Source organism: Lissotriton vulgaris, unplaced genomic scaffold (genome assembly GCF_964263255.1).
Source record: "Lissotriton vulgaris unplaced genomic scaffold, aLisVul1.2 SCAFFOLD_608, whole genome shotgun sequence".
Classification (NCBI taxonomy): Eukaryota; Metazoa; Chordata; class Amphibia; order Caudata; family Salamandridae; genus Lissotriton; species Lissotriton vulgaris.
In genome coordinates, this window is record NW_028248168.1 from 882,211 (window position 1) to 901,219 (window position 19,009).

At 46.0% G+C, this 19,009-nt stretch overlaps 1 protein-coding gene across 1 annotated transcript; it reads left to right on the forward strand.

The window, feature by feature from the left end:
• The first annotated feature begins 15,800 nt into the window (after window positions 1-15,800).
• LOC147664905 (uncharacterized) lies at window positions 15,801-17,494 on the forward strand. The gene is made up of 2 exons (XM_086949906.1): window positions 15,801-16,221; window positions 16,497-17,494. The coding sequence occupies exons 1-2, from the start codon at window positions 15,801-15,803 to the stop codon at window positions 17,492-17,494; spliced, it is 1,419 nt and encodes a 472-aa protein (XP_086806032.1).
• Window positions 17,495-19,009: the final 1,515 nt, after the last annotated feature.

Here is a 19,009-nt window from a genome sequence, read left to right on the forward strand (position 1 = left end):
GGGCAGGTTGTCTTTCCATAGGACAAGGGCACAGGGGGTACAGTATCTGCCGCAACGCCACCTCCTCCGGTCAAAGAAGCTGAACAGACACAAGGATCCGAATCTAAACGTACAAACATTTTTAAGAGGTTACCTTACATGGGGGTTGCTATGCCGTTGGGATCGCATTTGAGCAAGGCTACAAAAGAGAAGATTTGGAAGGGGGATTTCATGGATGTTTTTAAACTACTGTATAGGGAAATACAAGCAAAAGAGGGTTCTAAGGAGGAAGCTTGGGAATTGTCAAAAAGGCCAAGGGTACCTACAAATATCGATTCATGGACTTCCGCCTTTCTCATATTTGCTAGTGTGTATTGTGAAAAATTTGCTGATAGATCAGTCTCTCTTTTTAAATACATGGACATCATTAGGAAGGCAGCAAATGAATTTGGAGGCTATGCATGGTTACATTATGACCAAGAGTTTAGAGCCCGAATGACGTTGATGCCAGGCAAATCTTGGGGGGAGGTTGATAACAAGCTTTGGGTTCAGTGGATGTATCCTCAAAGACCACCCTCATCCTTACACACGGCCAGTAGCTTAGCAGTAGCTTATCGGCCCTTTCAGGTTAGACCCACCCTCGGGGGGTGGGATCATGGAACAGATAGCAAAATCCCATTTCCGGCGCTTGCTGGAATTTCAACAAAGGGTACTGCACTAGGAACCCCTGTAAATACAAGCATGAGTGTTCTAGATGCAGGGGAAAACATGCAGTCACGCAATGTTTTGGGGAGCAAGGGCAATGGGGAAACACCTTTCAGAGTAGAGGGAGGGGATTCACGCCACAGTTTGGTAACAAGGGCTTTTACTACCATCAAAGTGGACATTTTATGTAAGTGGTTACTATTATACGCAGACTCCCAGGACGCTAATTTGCTGTATTGGGGTTTTCGGGAGGGTTTCAGGCTGGGTTACCAAGGTCCCAGAACTCCCAGGTTTGCACAGAATTTGAAATCAGCACTGTGTTTTCCACATGTAGTAAGGGCGAAACTGTTGTCAGAGGTTTTGGAAGGCAGGATGGCTGAGCCTTTTGACCAATGTCCGTTAGACAATTTGATTGTGTCACCAGTGGGAGTGGTACCAAAGAAAGCAGAAGGAGAATACAGAATGATTCAGCACTTATCATGGCCGCCAAGTTATTCAATTAATATTTCATTGCGAAAGAGGATTCCAAGGTACAATTTGAATATGTGGATGCTGCCTTACTTATGGTCAAAGACATGGGATTGGGGCCGCAGTTAGCGAAATGCGATATAAAATCCGCTTTCAGATTGTTGCCCATACATCCCTCGGATTTTTCATTACTAGGCATATTTTTTAAGGTAAATGCTATGTTGATAAGACTCTGCCCATGGGTTGTGCCATCTCCTGCAAATTGTTTGAAGCATTTAGCTCTATTCTGCAGTGGTGTTCCTCCTTTTACACAGGTCACACAGGTGTGACACACTACTTGGATGATTTTCTGTTTTTAGGTGCAGCCAACTCAAGGCATTGCTCAGCCACTTTATCTGACTATAAAATATTTGCACAGACACTAGGAGTTCCTTTAGCAGAGGACAAAACTGAGGGTCTGTGTTGTTGTATTACTTATCTGGGTGTTGAAATTGACACTTATGCAATGCCGGCACGGCTACCTAACAAAAAGCTTTTGGAAATTGCTAGCCTTTTGGTGCATGCACGCTCTGTGCAGAAGTTGACGTTAGCAGAGGCTCAATCTTTGTTGGGTTATCTCAATTTTGCCTGCAAAGTTGTTCGAGCTGGTAGGACTTTTTGCAGAAGGTTGGGTTTCTCGATGTCTGGTTTGACACTCCCTCATCATAGGCTCAGGGTGACTGCATACATTAGGGCTGATTTTGAGGTATGGTCCACTTTTTTGGCTGATTTCAAAGGCATTTCCCTTTGGTCACTGGGTGATGATTTAATTTGGCATTGCAACTTTTTTCTGACGGATCTGGTGCTCACGGTTTTGGTCTTTTTTGGGACGGGAAGTGGTGCGCTGAAAGATGGCCTGAAAATTGGCAGGCGCAGAAGAAGAGCATAGCTTTCTTGGAATTTTTTCCACTCATTGTAGCACTCAAAGTTTGGGGTCCCACTTTCGCCAATAAGACAGTCTTATTCAATGTGGATAACAAGACAGTCTTATTCAATGTGGATAACAAGACAGTGGTGGACCTAGTGAATGGGCAGAAGGCTAAAGACAAGCATTTATTGAGGTTGTTACAGCTATTCATGTTAGGGTGCTTAACATTTAACATTGTCTTTAAGGCAAAACATTGCAGGCACATCTAATGACATTGCGGATGCCCTATCTCGTTTTCAGTGGGAGAGATTCCGTGGTTTGGCGCCCGGAGCAGATTGAGAAGGACTCCCATTCCCAGCGAACTATGGAGTTTGGGGATCTAACTGCTTATCAGCTCGTCGAGAACTCCTTAGCACAAAGCACAAAAATGGCTTACAGAAGAGCATGGCTGGAATTTTTAGGGTCAGGTGCTACTTTCAGATTTTGCAATGGTTTGGATTTACAGCAGCGCAGAGATGATGTGGTTCAGTTCATTATGCTTAACATTCAAAAGAACATTTCCCCTACCACTATTGCCGGCAAATTGGCGGGAGTGGCATTCTATGGGAAGGCTTTTTGGGGATATGAGCCGTCAGCAGGAGAGATGGGGAAACGCATACTTCAAGGATGGGCAAAAACAAGGAAAAGGGTGGCACGCCAGAGGGAACCCATCTCACTGCATTTGCTCGCCAGAATTCTTACAGTTCTGCCTGATATTTGTTTTTCTGTTTTTGAGTTTCATTTGATAAAGCTGTGCATGGGTTGGCTCTTTTTTGGAGCATTCAGGGTGTCAGAGCTTTTGGGTACTGCCATACAGGGTGATTTGAAGACTTCTAATGTTTCCAGATTTACTTCTTACATTGAAATTTTTCTAGAGCAATCAAAGACTGACCAAACGGGCAAGGGCACTGTAGTTACTTTGCAAGCTTTAGGAGGTTCGTTATGCCCTTTGCGAGCATGGTCTGAATTTTTGCATTTGGGTGGCGCAGTGTCTTTGTTTGTTTTTCGCCATCTAAATGGGTCTCGCTTTACAGCACCACAATTGTTAGCAATCCTTAGAAAGGCTTTGAAGGTCATTGGTGTGAACCCACAACAATTCGGAACACACTCTTTTCGCATTGGGGCTGCCTCTGAAGCGGCCAGGTGGGATTTTTCTGTGGGGGATATTAAAAAGTTGGGGAGATGGTCTTCAGATTGCTTTTTACGTTATGTTAGAAGTTTGGAACATATAAATTAAGTTCAAGAAATTAATTGTTATTTCTTTACAGGTTGGAGGCCAGCTTGCAAGCATGTCTGGCTTTCGGTCATTCGTTTATTAAATGGACAGCCAGTCAAGCCGATAAAGGACATTTTGGGAGAAATCTGGGTTTCTCTTCTGCAGCAGTGGCTCTGTCATGGCGGGGAAAACGTGGAATGAAGTGGGGGCAATTTTTACCGTTGATGGGGGAATTTCATCGTACCACTATGCCAGATGTTCTGTTACTTCACCTAGGTGAAAATGATTTAGTGCAACTTTCGGGGTTGGGTCTCTTAATAGAGATGAAGCATGATTTAGAGATCTTTATGAGAAACTGGCCAAAATCCCAAATAATATTAACGGCACTCATGCCTCGCAGAGTCTGGAGAGGTGCAGACAGCCACACAGCGGTGGAAAGGGCCCACAGGAAGGTAAAGCGAGAGATGCATCGTTTCTGCTTCCTCAATCGAATTTTTTGGCTGGTGCATGAAGAAGTTACATCTGCGGATTTTCATTTTTTCAGGCATGACGGTGTTCAGTTGTCATTTATGGGGAATGAAATCTATTTACTGAATATAAAAGCAATGATCACTGGAATTTTGAATATTCACCCATAGCCTTAAGTTCCTTAGACTGTTTCAGCGACAGTGAGCTTGCTTTTGTTTTTTCAGTTCATACGACGGCTTCTGCTTTTTCATGACGAGTGTCTTTTTCTTATTCATTAAGACATTATTGTTCCTACTTCCCCCCTTTTTTGCACCAGCCCCCCCCTTTTTTCATCGAACCGTCCCCCCTATCCCTCACCCCTCTCTCTCTTTCTAGCATTTGTATAGAGTTCTGTTTTGTCCAAATATGGACATTTTCAACTTTAATTGTTTGGGGGTTTTTCTTCTGTTTACAGATGATGTGTTAGCATGTTCTACCTGTTACAGGGACAGTGTGATGGGGTTTTTTACATGTTTTCTCGCATTGCGAGTTTTCACTAATAAAGATAATACTGTTTGGCGACAGCATTTGATTCCCATTTTTGCATAGTAGGGTGTTTGACGACGGGCCGTTAGGTGGGGGGATAGGAAAAACGCCAATGATGGGGTTTTTCCTGGTGGCAGATTTGGAGGAAAGTAAGACAGGCAGGAAGGGGTTGGGGCATAAGGATTAGGTTTCGGCAGAGGGAAGCAGGGGAGAGAAGTTGGAGACAAGAGGTAGGCAGGAGACTGAGTTAGGTGCCTTGGGAAGGAGGTAGGAGGTACAAGGGGGGAAATAGTGGTTAGGGGGTCAGGGCTTAGGAGCCTGGGGTGTTAGTTAGGTAATGTTTTGAATATAATATTTATGCATTTATTATTCTGCCTGCCTGTCCAATAAAGCGGCCTTTTACCCCAGTTTGGCGTGAGGTGTGGTTATTGCCCGATACATTCATTAATATGGCAAAAGAAAAATTGGTTCAGTGTAATAGCAACATTTTGATTGAAGTTGACCTCCCAGAGGTTTGAGTACGCAGGAAGAAGATGATGCCTGGTGAAACTGCGACTGATAAACCCATCAGGTCAGCCACTGATAAATACAGGATAGAAGTTTATAATGCTGCAATGGACAAAGTAGTTACCAGCCTGCAAAGTTGATTCACAACTCTTGGCCAGTTGTTCATAGATTTCGCATGCCTGGACCCCAGAAACTTTGAAGACATCCTCCAGAACTTTCCCCAAAATGCTCTTCAACCACTAAGTGGCTTGTTAACTAGATTTGATCCGGAAGCATCTGTTGAAAAACTGCAGCATGAGTGGCTTGATTTTGCATCTAAGTGGAGCAGACTAAAACTCAGTATTGAGGAAGAGTACAGTATGATCCAAGAAGTTGAAGATGAGCAAGACTTAGACACCCATTATCTCAACTATGAGGATGAGATAGTACAGCGCTAATGCTTGGCAAAAAAAGTATAAGTGTAAGACTTGCAAGGACTATATTGCTTACTGCTATAGTTTATTATTGCATTAAAATATGTACAGTAAAGCCTACTCTTCTCTCTTTAATGCCAATAAATTAGCATTGACTCTTTCAGGTGGCTTGTGAAAGATCTTTTTCTAAGCTCAAGTGCATCTTGAACAGGCTGCGTAAATCTCTCTCTCAGTCACGTTTGGAAGCCTTTATGCTTATGTCTGTGGAAAAAGATGCCTTAAAGCGAATAGGAAATGCGAAAATCATTGATCTTTTTGCCTCCAAAATCAAATTGATGCAAGGGATATTAGCACTTTAAAATGTGAGCTCAAGTAACCATATTTCTAAGCTGAGCACTTTAATGTTAATGGTATGGGGATTTGTAAAGCGCACGGCTACTCCAAGGCATGTCCCAGCGCTGAGAAGTCCCCCATTGAAAAAGAGACCCTAGTCACTCACAATGGGTTCCTGGGGGCTCACTCGCAGAGTGTTCGCCCCCGGGCCATTTCGGGCTTTGGTACGCCCATAGCCTGGTAGGGTTGGGAGACAGCTGGGGACAGGGGCGCGAGACACGGAGGCCGGCTCTGACGTCAGCGCTAATTGCATAGGTGGCGCGAGGCGCGAGAGCCGGCTCTCCAGTGTCGCATGTTCTAGAAGCAGGGTCTGAGGAGCGGAGGGAGCTGCAATTTTGGGATTCCTTACCGGAGCTTTAGCGCGACATTTGTCGGGCGGTGCAGCATGGAGCGAGGTTCTGCTTCGGTCCGTGAAGCGCTCCGCATGCTTGCTGAAGCAGGAAGAGAGGACCTTTTGATTCCTGGTACTCTTTCCCAGGCATGGGTCGGCTTGGAAAAGGGGGAGCGTCCGGCCGCCACACTTGGCACAGCAGAGGCTCCAGTTTTGTCAGCAGATGACGCCTCACGCGTCGGTACAGAAGAAGGTGAGCCTTCGGCGCTGCAGGCGTCTGACATTTTTTGTCAGCCTTTTCCTCAGAAGTTTGCTCATCTAGCCCCTTCTAGCGAGGCGGTAACTGCTATTCAGAAAGGGAAGGTTGGTAGGCCTCGCGCTACCACTGGACAGGCCAAGAAAATGCCCCGTAAAGCGTGTATTAAAAGTAACAAAACACCTTCGATGCTAGCTACTGTTGCACTGTCTCCTTTGCCTTCGTCGCCCTCTAGTGTTTCCATAAAAAACAAGCCTGCTTTACCTGACGCTACACAGGGTTTGTCCAAACCCCTTTTCATTTTTGGGAAGCTGAATGACAGAGACCAACTCGGACAGGGGGTTATCTCCCATTATTTCAGGAGAGCAAGGAGATTTTTTGATGAGTCAGGGCCCTCCTTCACGATGACCTCACAGATAGCCTTTTTGCGCCAGTACTAGTTTTCCATCTGCCTCTACAGCCCCTGGTGTTCCACTTACATGTGGGCCAACATCCACGACAGGTACTTTCCTTCCTATGGCTGGCAGGCCAGTTTTGGTTCCTGAGCACAGTGAGGTCCAAGGAGAGTGGGTCTGGATTCCAAAGGACATTTCGGATGCGACTGGACTGAAGACTACGCAGGGAGGTGGTTCATCTCAGGCTGCAAAGTCTAGCGCTTTGCGGTCCCTCGAGGGTTCGACGCTGCCAGCCTAGAGGGCAGCGAGAGTACTCCTGGCAGGTTTCTGGCGTCCTGCACCTCCAGCGCACAGAACACTCGGGGAGTTACTGCGGCTTTCCGGCACCGGTTGACCCCAAGAGAGCACTTCGCTTCCAGAAAGCAGTCAACTGGAGGTTTTTCGATGGAGGTGTGGGTGATGGGGAAATGCCGGGGAGTAGTGGTTCTGGTGCTAGTTCCAGCAGCGACGAGGGGAGGTTTTCTGGTGCTAAGGAGCAGCTTGCTTTGGTAGAAGAAAGGGATTGCTCTGAGATTTTGGACGAAGGAGAAGTTTTCCCAACTGTTGCGGGGGGTCTGGGGGGGCCTCTAAAGATTTTTCCAGTTTTTCTTCCTTACAGGCTAGAGCCCAGGACACAGAGGCGGCAAAGGGACGGAAGAGGAACAAGGTGATGATGGGGCGTGTGGCTGACTCCCAACTTACAAATACGTCAGGTGAGCAGGACATACAGGTTGTTAAACGTATGAGATTGGACAAAGGGGGAGGCACTGAGCCAGGCAATGATATTGCTGGCGTGGGTTCGACATTGCATGCCAAGGATGCTGCTACCACGCTAGAGTCTGGTGCTAAACAGACTTTTCCTTTCAAACGTTTACCATACATGGGTGTTGCTATGCCACTAGGTGCTCATCTAAGCAAGTCTACTAAAGAAAAGATATGGAAAGGTGATTTTATTGATGTGTTTAAACTCCTTCACAGGGAAATCCAGGCAAAGGAGGGTTCCAGAGAAGAGGCTTGGGAACTTTCTAAACGGCCAAGGGTTCCTACGAATATAGATTCCTGGACTTCGGCTTTGCTTATATTTGCTAGTGTTTACTGTGAACACTTTGCTGACAGATCTGTTTCCCTCTTTAAATATATTGATGTAATTAGGAAAGCAGCTCACGAGTTTGGAGGTTTTGCATGGCTGCATTATGACGAAGAATTCAGGGCTCGGTTATCACTGCTGCCAGACAAACCCTGGGGGGAAGTTGATAATGAACTTTGGGTTCAATGGATGTATCCTCAACGACCTCCTCCTTCCTTACACACGGCCAGTGGCTTAGCGGTGTCCTATCGGCCCTCACTGTCTAGGCCCACCTCGGGGGGGGGGGGGGGGGGGGGGGGGGAGTGTGGCACAGGCCTCAATCCTTGTCAATTGGCGCATGCTGGAATTTCAACAAGGGTTTCTGCACTAGGAACCCTTGCAAATATAAACATGAGTGTTCCAGATGTGGAGGCCGGCATGCGATCACTCTATGTTTGGGGGACAACGTGCAGTGGGGGACCAGTTTTTCCAACAGGGGGCGAGGCTTTGCACCTCAGTTTGGCAACAAAGGCTTTTACACCAATCAAAGTGGACATTCTATGTAGCTGGCTGCCTTTATATCCTGATGTTCAAGTTGCTAACTTGCTGCACTGGGGTTTCAAGGAAGGTTTTCGGCTTGGTTATCAAGGTCCACAGAACCCCCGTTTCGCGCAGAATTTGAAATCTGCGAGGGCTTTTCCTCCCATAGTTCGGGACAAACTTTTGTCCGAAGTAAGTGCAGGAAGGATGGCGGGGCCTTTCAATAGCTGCCCCTTGAAAAATCTCATTGTGTCTCCCGTGGGTGTGGTTCCCAAAAAGACGGAGGGGGAATACAGAATGATTCAACACTTGTCTTGGCCGCAAGGTTTTTCTGTGAATGATTTCATTGCTAGGGAGGATTCCATGGTGCACTTTGAGTCTGTGGATTCTGCTTTGCTCATGGTAAAAGACATGGGTGAGGCGTCACAGTTGGCAAAATGTGATATTAAATCTGCTTTCAGATTGTTGCCAATACATCCTTCAGATTTTTCCTTGCTGGGCATATTTTTTGAGGGTCAATACTTTGTGGATAAGACGCTTCCTATGGGCTGTGCCATATCTTGTAAACTGTTTGAAGCATTCAGTTCTTTTCTCCAGTGGTGTTTTTCTTTCCACACAGGCCATACAGGGATCCCACATTATCTGGATGATTTTCTTTTCCTGGGTCGGGCTCATTCCCAACAATGTGCACTTGCCTTACAGGATTTTCAATTGCTTGCACAAACTCTGGGTGTACCGTTAGCTGAGGATAAGACTGAGGGTCCTTGCTGTTGCCTCACCTATCTGGGAATTGAGATAGACACTCTTTCTATGCAGGCTAGGCTCCCCACACCGAAGATTGCAGACATTAGGCAGCTATTAGAGCATGCTCGCTCTGTTCAGAAATTGACCCTTGTGGAATCACAACGTTTGCTAGGGCATCTGAATTTTTTGCGTGTAAAGTCATACGTGCTGGCAGGTCTTTTTGTAGGAGACTTGGTTTCTCTATGTCTGGTCTGCAGCTTCCTCATCATAGGCTCATGCGTGCTGTTTTTGAAGTGTGGTCCACGTTTTTATCTGAATTCAATGGCATTACGCTTTGGTCTCTTGGCAATGATTTTGTTTGGCAACTACAGCTTTATTCTGATGCCTCTGGCGCATGTGGTTTTGGCCTTTTTTGGGACGGTCATTGGTGCGCGGAGCATTGGCTCACCAATTGGTCTACCGAGAAGAAGAGCATTACCTTCTTGGAGTTCTTTCCGCTCATTGTAGCGCTCAGGGTATGGGGTTCCAAATTGGCCAATAAAACTGTACTATTTAACGTAGACAATAAAACTGTGGTTGATCTGGTTAATGGTCAGAAAGCAAAAAATAAGCAGATGTTGAAGTTGTTGCAGCGCTTTATGCTAGGATGCTTATAATTTAACATTGTCTTCAAAGCAAAGCATATTGGAGGTACAGCTAATAATATCGCGGATGCACTGTCTCGTTTTCAGTGGGAGAGATTCCGTGGTTTGGCACCCGGAGCAGACTTGCACAAGACTCCCATCCCCTAAGATCTATGGAGTGTGGGGATTTGACTGCTTATCTGCTCATCGAGAACTCTATCGCACACAGCACCAAAGTGGCTTACAGAAGAGCGTGGCTGGAATTTATGGGGTCAGGTGCCACTTTTAGACCGTGCAGTGGTCCAGGTTTATGTCACCGTAGAAATGATGTAGTAAATTTCATTCTGCTTAATATCAAGAAGAACGTCTCCTCTACCACTATTGCTGGGAAACTGGCAGGTATTGCCTTTTACAGGAAAGCCTTTTGGGGTTATGAGCCTTCCGCTGGTGAAATGGGTAAACGCATGCTCCAAGGTTGGTCTAAGTCCAAAAAGCGGGGTTCCTTTCAAAGGGAACCTATATCTCTTCAACTACTTGCTAGAAATATCAAGGTTCTTTCCCAAATTTGTTTTTCCCAATTTGAATTTCACTTGTTTAAACTGTGCATGGTTTGGCTTTTCTTTGGGGCATTCCGGGTTTCTGAACTGTTGGGGTCTTCTCTTCATGATGATTTGAAACTTCTTAATGTTTCAGGTTTTTCTTTAAACATTGAAGTTTTTCTGTAACATTCCAAAACTGATCAGATGGGCAAGGGTTGTTCGGTTGAATTACAGGCTACAGGGGGTCCCCTTTGCCCGGTTCAGACCTGGTCTGAATTTTTGAATATAGGTGGTGCTTTCTCCAAGTTTGTTTTTCGCCACCAGAATGGCTCTCGCCTTACAGCGCCCCAGGTTCTTGACCTACTTAGGAAGTCTTTGCACCTTTTAGGCGAAAATTCCCAACATTTTGGTACTCACTCATTTCGCATTGGGGCGGCGTCTGAAGCTGCGAGGTGGGGGTTTTCTGGGGGCGACATTAAGAAGTTGGGTAGATGGTTTTCTGATTGTTTTTTGCGTTATGTGAGACAGTTGTAATTTAGATTTCCTTTTGTAGGTTGTTAATTGTTTTTTCTTTTCAGGCTCGCAGCCCCATCACAAGAAGGTCTGGGTGATCAGCCATTCGTTTGTTAAATGGGCAGCTACACAGGCTAACAAAAGACACTATGGCACGAGTCTAGGTTTTGCCTCCGAGGACGTTGCTGTTTCCTGGTGGGGTAAGAGCGATATGCGCTGGGGTCAGCTGCTGCCGTTGATTGCTGAATTTCATCCATCACATATACCAGACTTTTTATTAATACATCTGGGAGACAATGATCTCGTTCAGTTATCCGGCTTAGGTTTGCTGATCGAAATAAAGAATGACCTTGAGCTTTTATTAAAGACTTTGCCGGGCATGCGGCTCATATACACTGCTCTGATGCCTGGCAGAGTGTGGAGAGGAGCGGATAGCTACACGGCAGTTGAAAGAGTGCGCCGGAAGGTTAATAGAGAAATGCAACGTTTCTGTTTTTTCCACAAAATTGTTTGGTTGCTCCATGATGAGATTCAGTCAGCTGATTTTCAATTTTTCCGCCATGATGGGGTGCACCTGTCGTTCATTGGGAATGAGATATACTTGTTGAACATAAAGGACATGCTGGCTAACCTGTTGGGCATAAAGCCATGGTGTTAAGTTTCTACTGTTATAGCGACAGCTGGTTACTTGTTTTTATACAGTTATCAAGAATTTTATGGTTGTTAATATTCTGTCCCTGTCTCTCTTCATTCCTCTTTATACCTTTGCTTCATTCTGAGCATCTCTTTTTCTTTCCGTTTCCTGCTCTTTTATGCGACTTCTGCTTTTATATGCTTTTTCCTAATCTTTCCTATTTTTTCCTCCTTTGCCTCACATTTCTGGTTTACCGCTTCCTTTCTCCTTTTTCAAGGGCTTTTCCTGACTTCTGCTCCTTGGTTACAATGGTCGGACAACATAATGTTTTCACTGTTTTTAAGGCAGTGTTTTTTCCCCCCTTTCATCAAGTTTTGGCTCGTGTTACAATAAAATGTTTTTCCTGTTTGGCGATAGTGGTTTATTGTTTCTGGTGGTACACTTTCACGGGTCTACGAAGTTGCAGGAAGGGGGGGACAGGAAAAACACCTGTGATGGGTTTTTTCCTGGTGGCAGATTTGGAAGTAAGCAAGATAGGCAGGAAGGGTTGGGGGGCTCTAGGATTAGGTTTGGGCAGAGGGAAGCAGGGGAGATTATTTGGAGCCAAGAGGTAGGCAGGAGACTGAGTTAGGCGTTAGGTGAGGAGCTTCTGGATGGACAAGGTGGGGAAACAGGTTGAGGGGGGTATTAGTTGGGGTATGTATTTGAATTGTATGCATATTTATGTCCTGCCTACCTGTCCAATAAAGCGGCCTTTTACCCCATTTTGGCGTAGGGTGTGGTTATTGCCCGATCCTACACAGCTTCATTACTGATGGAACAGCAAGGTCTTAAGTTGGCGTCTAAAGCTAAGCAGCTCTGGTTCATGACTGAGGGAAAGAGGCAGCAAGTTCCATAGTCTACCCACTACCACCTAATAAAATATTTTCTTTGACGGTTGCACTCTAGTCATGAAAAGCATTTAACCTTTGCACATTACCGTCAACATTTTCAGGGCCATTTATGAATATCAAACAACGTGGTGCAATAACCAGAGTTGACCTCCTTGCTTTGGCTCTCTTTGAGCCTGCTTTGCACCACACACACACCTTTGTACCATAGTGAAAGGCTGTGAGCATTATGTCTAGCATAGGTTTTGCACTGAAACAACAGGTAATATCCATCCACTACAAAATCCTATACTTAGGTAAACTTTAAAATGTTTACTGTACTGTATTTATGCTGTACTCTAGAGATTACATGCATTCTTGGAAAACCTAGAGAAGGCGTGAGCTTTTGTCTTAAATCTAGCTCTACCTTTGTTAGTAGGTAGGGCTGTACATCAAAACACATGGGTGGTTGATTGGGGACTTGCTCCCACATCTCATCCGTGAAACACCCTCTTGACACAAATTAATGCAAAGTGAGGTTGAATATAACACTTGTTTGAGAAGAAGTATGTTTTTACAGTATTTCAGATTAAGGATTTGCAGGCAGGCAGGCAGGTCATGTTAACTGATTAAAATGTCAAAATGCCCACAATCACAGTGTTGTACATATTTGCACTTTACATAGGATACTTTATTTTAGAAATGTTTACAAAACTCAGGATATAAAAATCATTTAATGTTTGTACATTGTCGTGTACATTTTTTCCTCTGAACCTTTGCACAATTGTTTGAAGTTAAGTGCATTTTTAAATGTCTTCATGCTACTTTATATGATGATTAAATTGGTTATATTTAAATTCATGTTTTGTGCTCGACATTTCATTTTTTAGTGTTCTCTGTAGGAATGTCTGTGATTTATGACAGGGTATCCTTGTGCTCCATAAGGTCATCTTTTTCTATGCTTTAACAGTTAATGCAATCCAATATGTAATGAAAAATGTGTTACAAAAATGCTTTGTTTTGGCCTTTCAGTCTCCCAAATTTCATGGGGGGACAACCCCCCAAACTCCCCCTAGTAGTGGTTGCTCACTGTGCTTGCTCGCTACACTTGGGGGCTAGTCTTATTTTTACTTTGTTCTCTCCGATTCACTATTTGTGTCAATTTTTGGTGATCTCTGAAAGAATGTCTATGGGTACATATGACTTGGCTGGTTGTTAACCTGGTGCTCTTTAAAGTCATCATCTACTATTTACTGTGCTTCGAAAGTTGATACAATTGAATATGTAATGAAAAATGTACTGTAAAATTCACCATTTTGGTCTGTCTTTTTCAAACAAATTCTTGGGGAGAGTACCCCCCAAAATTCACCTAGAAGTGGTTGGGCTCACTCGCTGCACACGTTCGCTACGCGCCGGACGAAGACTGGTCTGGCAAAATTTGCCAGGGCTGCTTTCAGTTCCCAGTACGGCTCTGATGAAGACTGATCTAGACATGGGGGCACTTATGGCCTGCATCCTAGTTCTGGAATTAGTTATTCTTTTTATGCTCCAGAAATTCAATTTCGCTTGTAGGTTCACTACAGAGCAAGTGATGTTAAAATTCTTTGGATGGCCGTGGCAAGGCTTCCCGGAGGCCACTCACTTCACTTTAATAACCAAGGAAAGGCATACGTTTTTAGTGAGTAGGGGCAAAAGGTCACTAATTTTATCTAAAAACAAACTGGCGTTTGGTAATTGACCACTCAACGAGATTATGTTCCCGGGGTACCCAAAGGATTCCAGCTCTCATGACAATCCAGGCCTTTAGGCCTAAACATTGACAAGAGTAAATATGGTCAGGCTTTATGATATTGTTGGCTTAGGTTGTCATGAGTGGGGTTAACTTAAAGGAGCTGAGAATCCTATCTTGGAATGTAAATGGGTTGCGTGTCAAATCGAGGAGAGAGTTAATTTTAAAATATCTGCGGGATTCTTTGGCTCAAATTATAATATTGCAGGAGACCCATTTATCAGGGTCTGAGAGTAAGGAACTTTTTCTGGCTCAGCGGTGGGTTGCTCATGCACTTTATACTCCTCAAACAGCGGTTACGAAAGGTGTTGCAGTTTTATTAAGGCAGGGGGTTAATATTGTGGTGGAGGGTAAAGCGGCTGATGTTAGAGGTAGATGGCTGATTGTGAAACTAAAGATGGTAGGGCAAATGTTTACCATTATTGGTTATTATGGTCTGAATCAGGACGACGTGGGTCCTTTAGATGAGCTGGCCAGGGAACTGCTAAGTTTTCCTGGTAAAATAATTATGGTGGGCGACTTTAATACTGTGTTGGACCATAAGTTAGATCGTTCGGAAAAGAGTAGAGCTATGGCAAACGCTAAAATGATGATCACCCAGTTAGGTTTGTGTGATATTTGGAGATTGAGGTCCGGCCTTGCAATTAGGATATACATTCTATAACAAAAAATATAATCATAAATCTCGTATTGATTACTTTCTGCTAGATTGTAGACTGGTTGACTGTGTGACTCAGGTGGGCCATGTTGGTGTGCATCTTTCCGATCACTCAGCCATTACATTGTCGATGGAATTAGAGGACGGCTTATCGGGTTCATAATGGAGGTTAGATCGTACGGTCCTCTATGATCAGGAAGCATTAAAGATTTTGAGTGAGAACACTGAAGTTTTTCTTGATAAAAATATGGGATCAGCTAGGATCGAGATTGTTTGGGACACATGCAAGGCTTTTTTGTGAGGGAGATCAGGGGCCATAGGAGTGAAGAAGAGGAGATTATATTACAGTAAGGTCTGAGAGTCGGAGAAAAAAATTCATCAGCGTGAGGCTGATATTGTATATCTCGGCGGACCTGAGGTGGGTGAAAGGATATTGCATGAGTTAACAGAGTTAAAATCAGATCTTGTGGGAGTTTTGAGTCAAAGGGTTAAGGAGAAATGGGACGCCAGCCAACTTGTGCATTTTGAATATGGTGAGGGGTGTAGTAAATTGCTAGCTTGGAAGGCGAAAAAAGACCAAGTTCGAAATCTGATTAAAGAAGTAAGGGCCCGATGTAGGTAAAAGGGATTTTCCGATTTCAAAATACCGAGGCGGGCCGAATCGGTATTCTGAAATCGGAAAACGAGATGTAGCAAACAAACGGCGAAACAATACCGAATCAGTCGGCATCGGTAATGTGAATCGGTACGTACCGAATCGGCACGGACCGAATCGGAAAATACCGAATCGGCTACCACCGAATCGGAAATAGCCGAATCGGCTACCACCGAATCGGAAATAGCCGAGTCGGTAAAATCCGATTCGGCAAATATCGAATCGTAGCTATGAAAACACACCCATTGCCAAAAAGCCCATAGGAATGCATTGAAGAAACCGAATCGGTAAAATCCGAATCGGATAATACCGAATCGGATTTTACCGATTCGGTAATATCCGATTCTGTAAAAGCCGATTCGGCAAAAGCCGATTCAGCCAATGAGGTGGCTCCCCCTCCCCCACCCAAACAGGGAGTGGCAACCCTGGCAGGTGCAGCTAATTAAGAACTTTCTAGAGAGCCAGCCTGAGCTGAACACTCACAGTTAGCAGCAGTGGGAGTAGGAGGTAGTGAACTGTTCTGAACAATATGGCAAACCAGAGTGAGAGCCAGAAGTCCACCCAGAAGAGGAAGCCTAAGTTCAGCAGCATCGAGCTGCAGGTGTTGGTTGAGGAGGTGGTGAGGGTGCACCGGCAGCTATTTGGAAAGCTGTCCCTCAATGTGCCAGACAGCACCAAGAGGAGGATCTGGAGCGAAATCGCCCAAAAGGTGAATGCTGTGGGTGTCACCCCCAGGTCCCTGGATGAGCTGAAGAAGCGATTCTATGACATCCGCAGCCTCACAAAACGGAAGATGGCAGAGATCCAGAGGCAGGCTGGAGGCACTGGTGGAGGCAGGAACCCGGCGCCACCCCTCACAGACCTCGAGGAAATGGTCTCCACCACCATTGAGAGGGAGAGTGTAACCGGAATTGGGACCCTGGACAGCCCAGCCAGAGCTACAGCTACAGGTAAGAAGCATGCGCATCATGACACACCCTACCAGACACCTCCCCATTAGACACAATGCATAGCCAAACCCCAGCACAGTACTGTAACCAACATACAAGAGACAAGCATCATGGTACATGTAGTCAGCAGAAGTTAGCAAACTATGGCAGTGCAGAATCACAAGACAGGAAACAGTGGAACACATTGTAAGGAGATGCAAGGACATGTGGAATGCTTTAATTGTACTGACTGTAATACATCGGCACTCAATTTACAAATGCTTCTTTGTACCTAGGGGCACCATCAGGCGGACAAACAATGACAACAGAGGCAGCAGCACCATCTAACACTACACTCGCAGGGCCGAGCACCAGTCAGGCTGCCGAGGAGGAGGAGGACGAAAACACCATAGGGCTTGGTACAGAGGGAGACCTGGTAATAGACTTTGAAGCACTGCACTCCCCACAAATGCCGAGCACACCCCCCTTGCAGTTCTCCCCAGAGAACTCCCCGACAAGGGACCTCCTTCCACCTACACCAGCTCCTGCCATGATCATGGCTGTGGCACCAGTACACCCTGTCCTGGGAGCAGGGGCTCAGGCCCCGGCCAGCACCACACCCCCACCAGTGGCACCCCAGCCCACTCAGCAGGCCGGCAGCAGCAGTACCCGGCGCCGTGCCATTCCAACCACTGCAGCACCAGCACCGGAGGGCAGTGTCTTCCTGGGCCTCGAAGGAAACATGGTAAAGATACAAAGGCAGCAGGCGAAATCCATCATGGCCTGCCAACGCCAGCTCCTGCAGCACAACCTGCAGATGGGGGAAATGGTAAAAGGATTTCAGGCCTTCGAGGATTCAAACAAGGAGGTAGCAGCAGGTTTAGGCAGGCTAACCACTGCCATAACCCAGTTATGTGGCAGACTGGAGGAGCATGAGCTGGTGCGCAGGCGGGATGCCCGGGTGCAGAACCGCTCCATGAGCCGCCTTGCTGCGGCAACGGCACAACTCTGCCAGCGCAGTGCCAACGTGGAGTGTAGTCTCACACAAAATACGGCAGAGCTAACAAGGGGAATGGCCCGCATCACGACTGCAATGGAGGCCATGATCATCTCTAACACTGCCGCAAATCCTGCCCTGGACCTGGGGGATGCTGGGGACAGCAGCAGCCGCAGCAGCCCGGCCAGCGCTGCGTCTGAGCCACGCAGGAGCACCAGGCGCTCCGCAGATGCCGCTGGTCATTCTGAGGGGGCTGAGGGACACCCCAGTGGGGCTGCCAAGCGGTCAAAGAAATAGCCTTGCAAGGGCGGGTGAGGCAACCTGGACCTTGGACTTTTGTTTTCTTTGCCATTACACCTTTTTTTTGTTGCACATCAGTGCAGTAACTGTGTTGCAACAGTATTAAAAATTGTTTTTTCACAACAACCATTGAGCTGTCTTTGCATCTGTACTCACTCAGAAATAGTTTTCCGTAATCTCCTCACGTCTGTATCTGCCATCACATGGCGTACACACCCCAGCTGGCTGTGTCAGTGGCACAGCTTCGTCGTCGTCATGGTCCTTGTAGTCAGACAACTCCACCTCAGTGCCCTTCTTCACCGCAAGGTTGTGTAACATTGCACATACAGCTATGATCTTGCAGCAGGTGATGGGGGTATACTGCCTTGCACCTCCACTCTTGTGCAGGCATCTGAATCTACTTTTCCAGATGCCAAAGGTCCGTTCGACGACATTCCTTGTGCGTATGTGGGCACGGTTATACCTCCTTTGGCTGGGTGTGGAGGGGTTGAGGTAGGGGGTGAGTATGAATGAGCGGAGGGCATAGGCACTGTCGCCTGGAAGAGAAAGGGGTAACATTACACACATGCATACATGTATTCCACCTAGCTACTGTGTGTTATGGGGGTCTGATGCTGTGTCTCACCTAGGAGGTATCCTTCACCAAATTCGCCACCCATCAGCCGTGCATAGATGCCGCTCTGTTGGAAAATATAGGAGTCATGGGTACTCCCTGGAAATTTTGCTACCAGGTCTGTGATGGTGCACTTCGCATTGCAGATCACCTGCACGTTGATGGTGTGTGTAGACTTCCGATTGCGGTATATGTATTCTGTGTCCGCTGGTGGGCAAATCGGAATGTGCGTGCCATCTATGCAACCAATGATTTGGGGAAACTGTGCCATCTGGACGAAGGCTTTTTAGCTTTTTAGGGCCCAAAGAGCATGAATTTTTGAACAAAAAAATGCCACGAACTCCTATTCTCTACTTCATACCGAAGATTCATAAGAACGAGAAGGCACCCCCTGGTAGACCCATTGTCTCGGGATGCGATTCGGTGCTTGAACCATTATCGAAATATATCGATTTCTTTTTAAAACCATGTATAGCACAAGTCCGATCGCATCTCAGTGACACAACAGCCTTCATCAAACAGATTGAGGGGCATGCATTCAATGATCAGACTGAGCTGATGGTGACATTGGATGTTGCCTCGCTTTACACCCAGATACCGCAGGATGAAGCTCTAGAGGTCATTGAACTCTATTTAGAACAAAGAGCTAGACCCCATCGGGTGCCGACTAACTTCATTTTGGCATTAGCTGAGATTACTCTTCGTAGTAACTACTTCAAGTTTGAGAATAACTTCTTTGTTCAAGTCAAAGGGACAGCCATGGGTTGTCCCTATGCACCGGAGCTGGCAGTGCTCTATATGGCACAATATGAGGAGAGATTTGACTTGAATGACAACCCTTTCTCAGGCCATATCACTCAGTGGCTGAGATATATAGATGACGTCTGGCTCCTGTGGCA

What these genes read in the sequence shown, in the direction of transcription:
- LOC147664905 (XM_086949906.1), top strand. Translation starts at nt 15,801, where the DNA reads ATGGCAAACCAGAGTGAGAGCCAGAAGTCCACCCAGAAGAGGAAGCCT. An exon ending in AGCCAGAGCTACAGCTACAG is followed by an intron (nt 16,222 to 16,496) that starts GTAAGAAGCATG and finishes CTTTGTACCTAG; the next exon opens with GGGCACCATCAGGCGGACAA.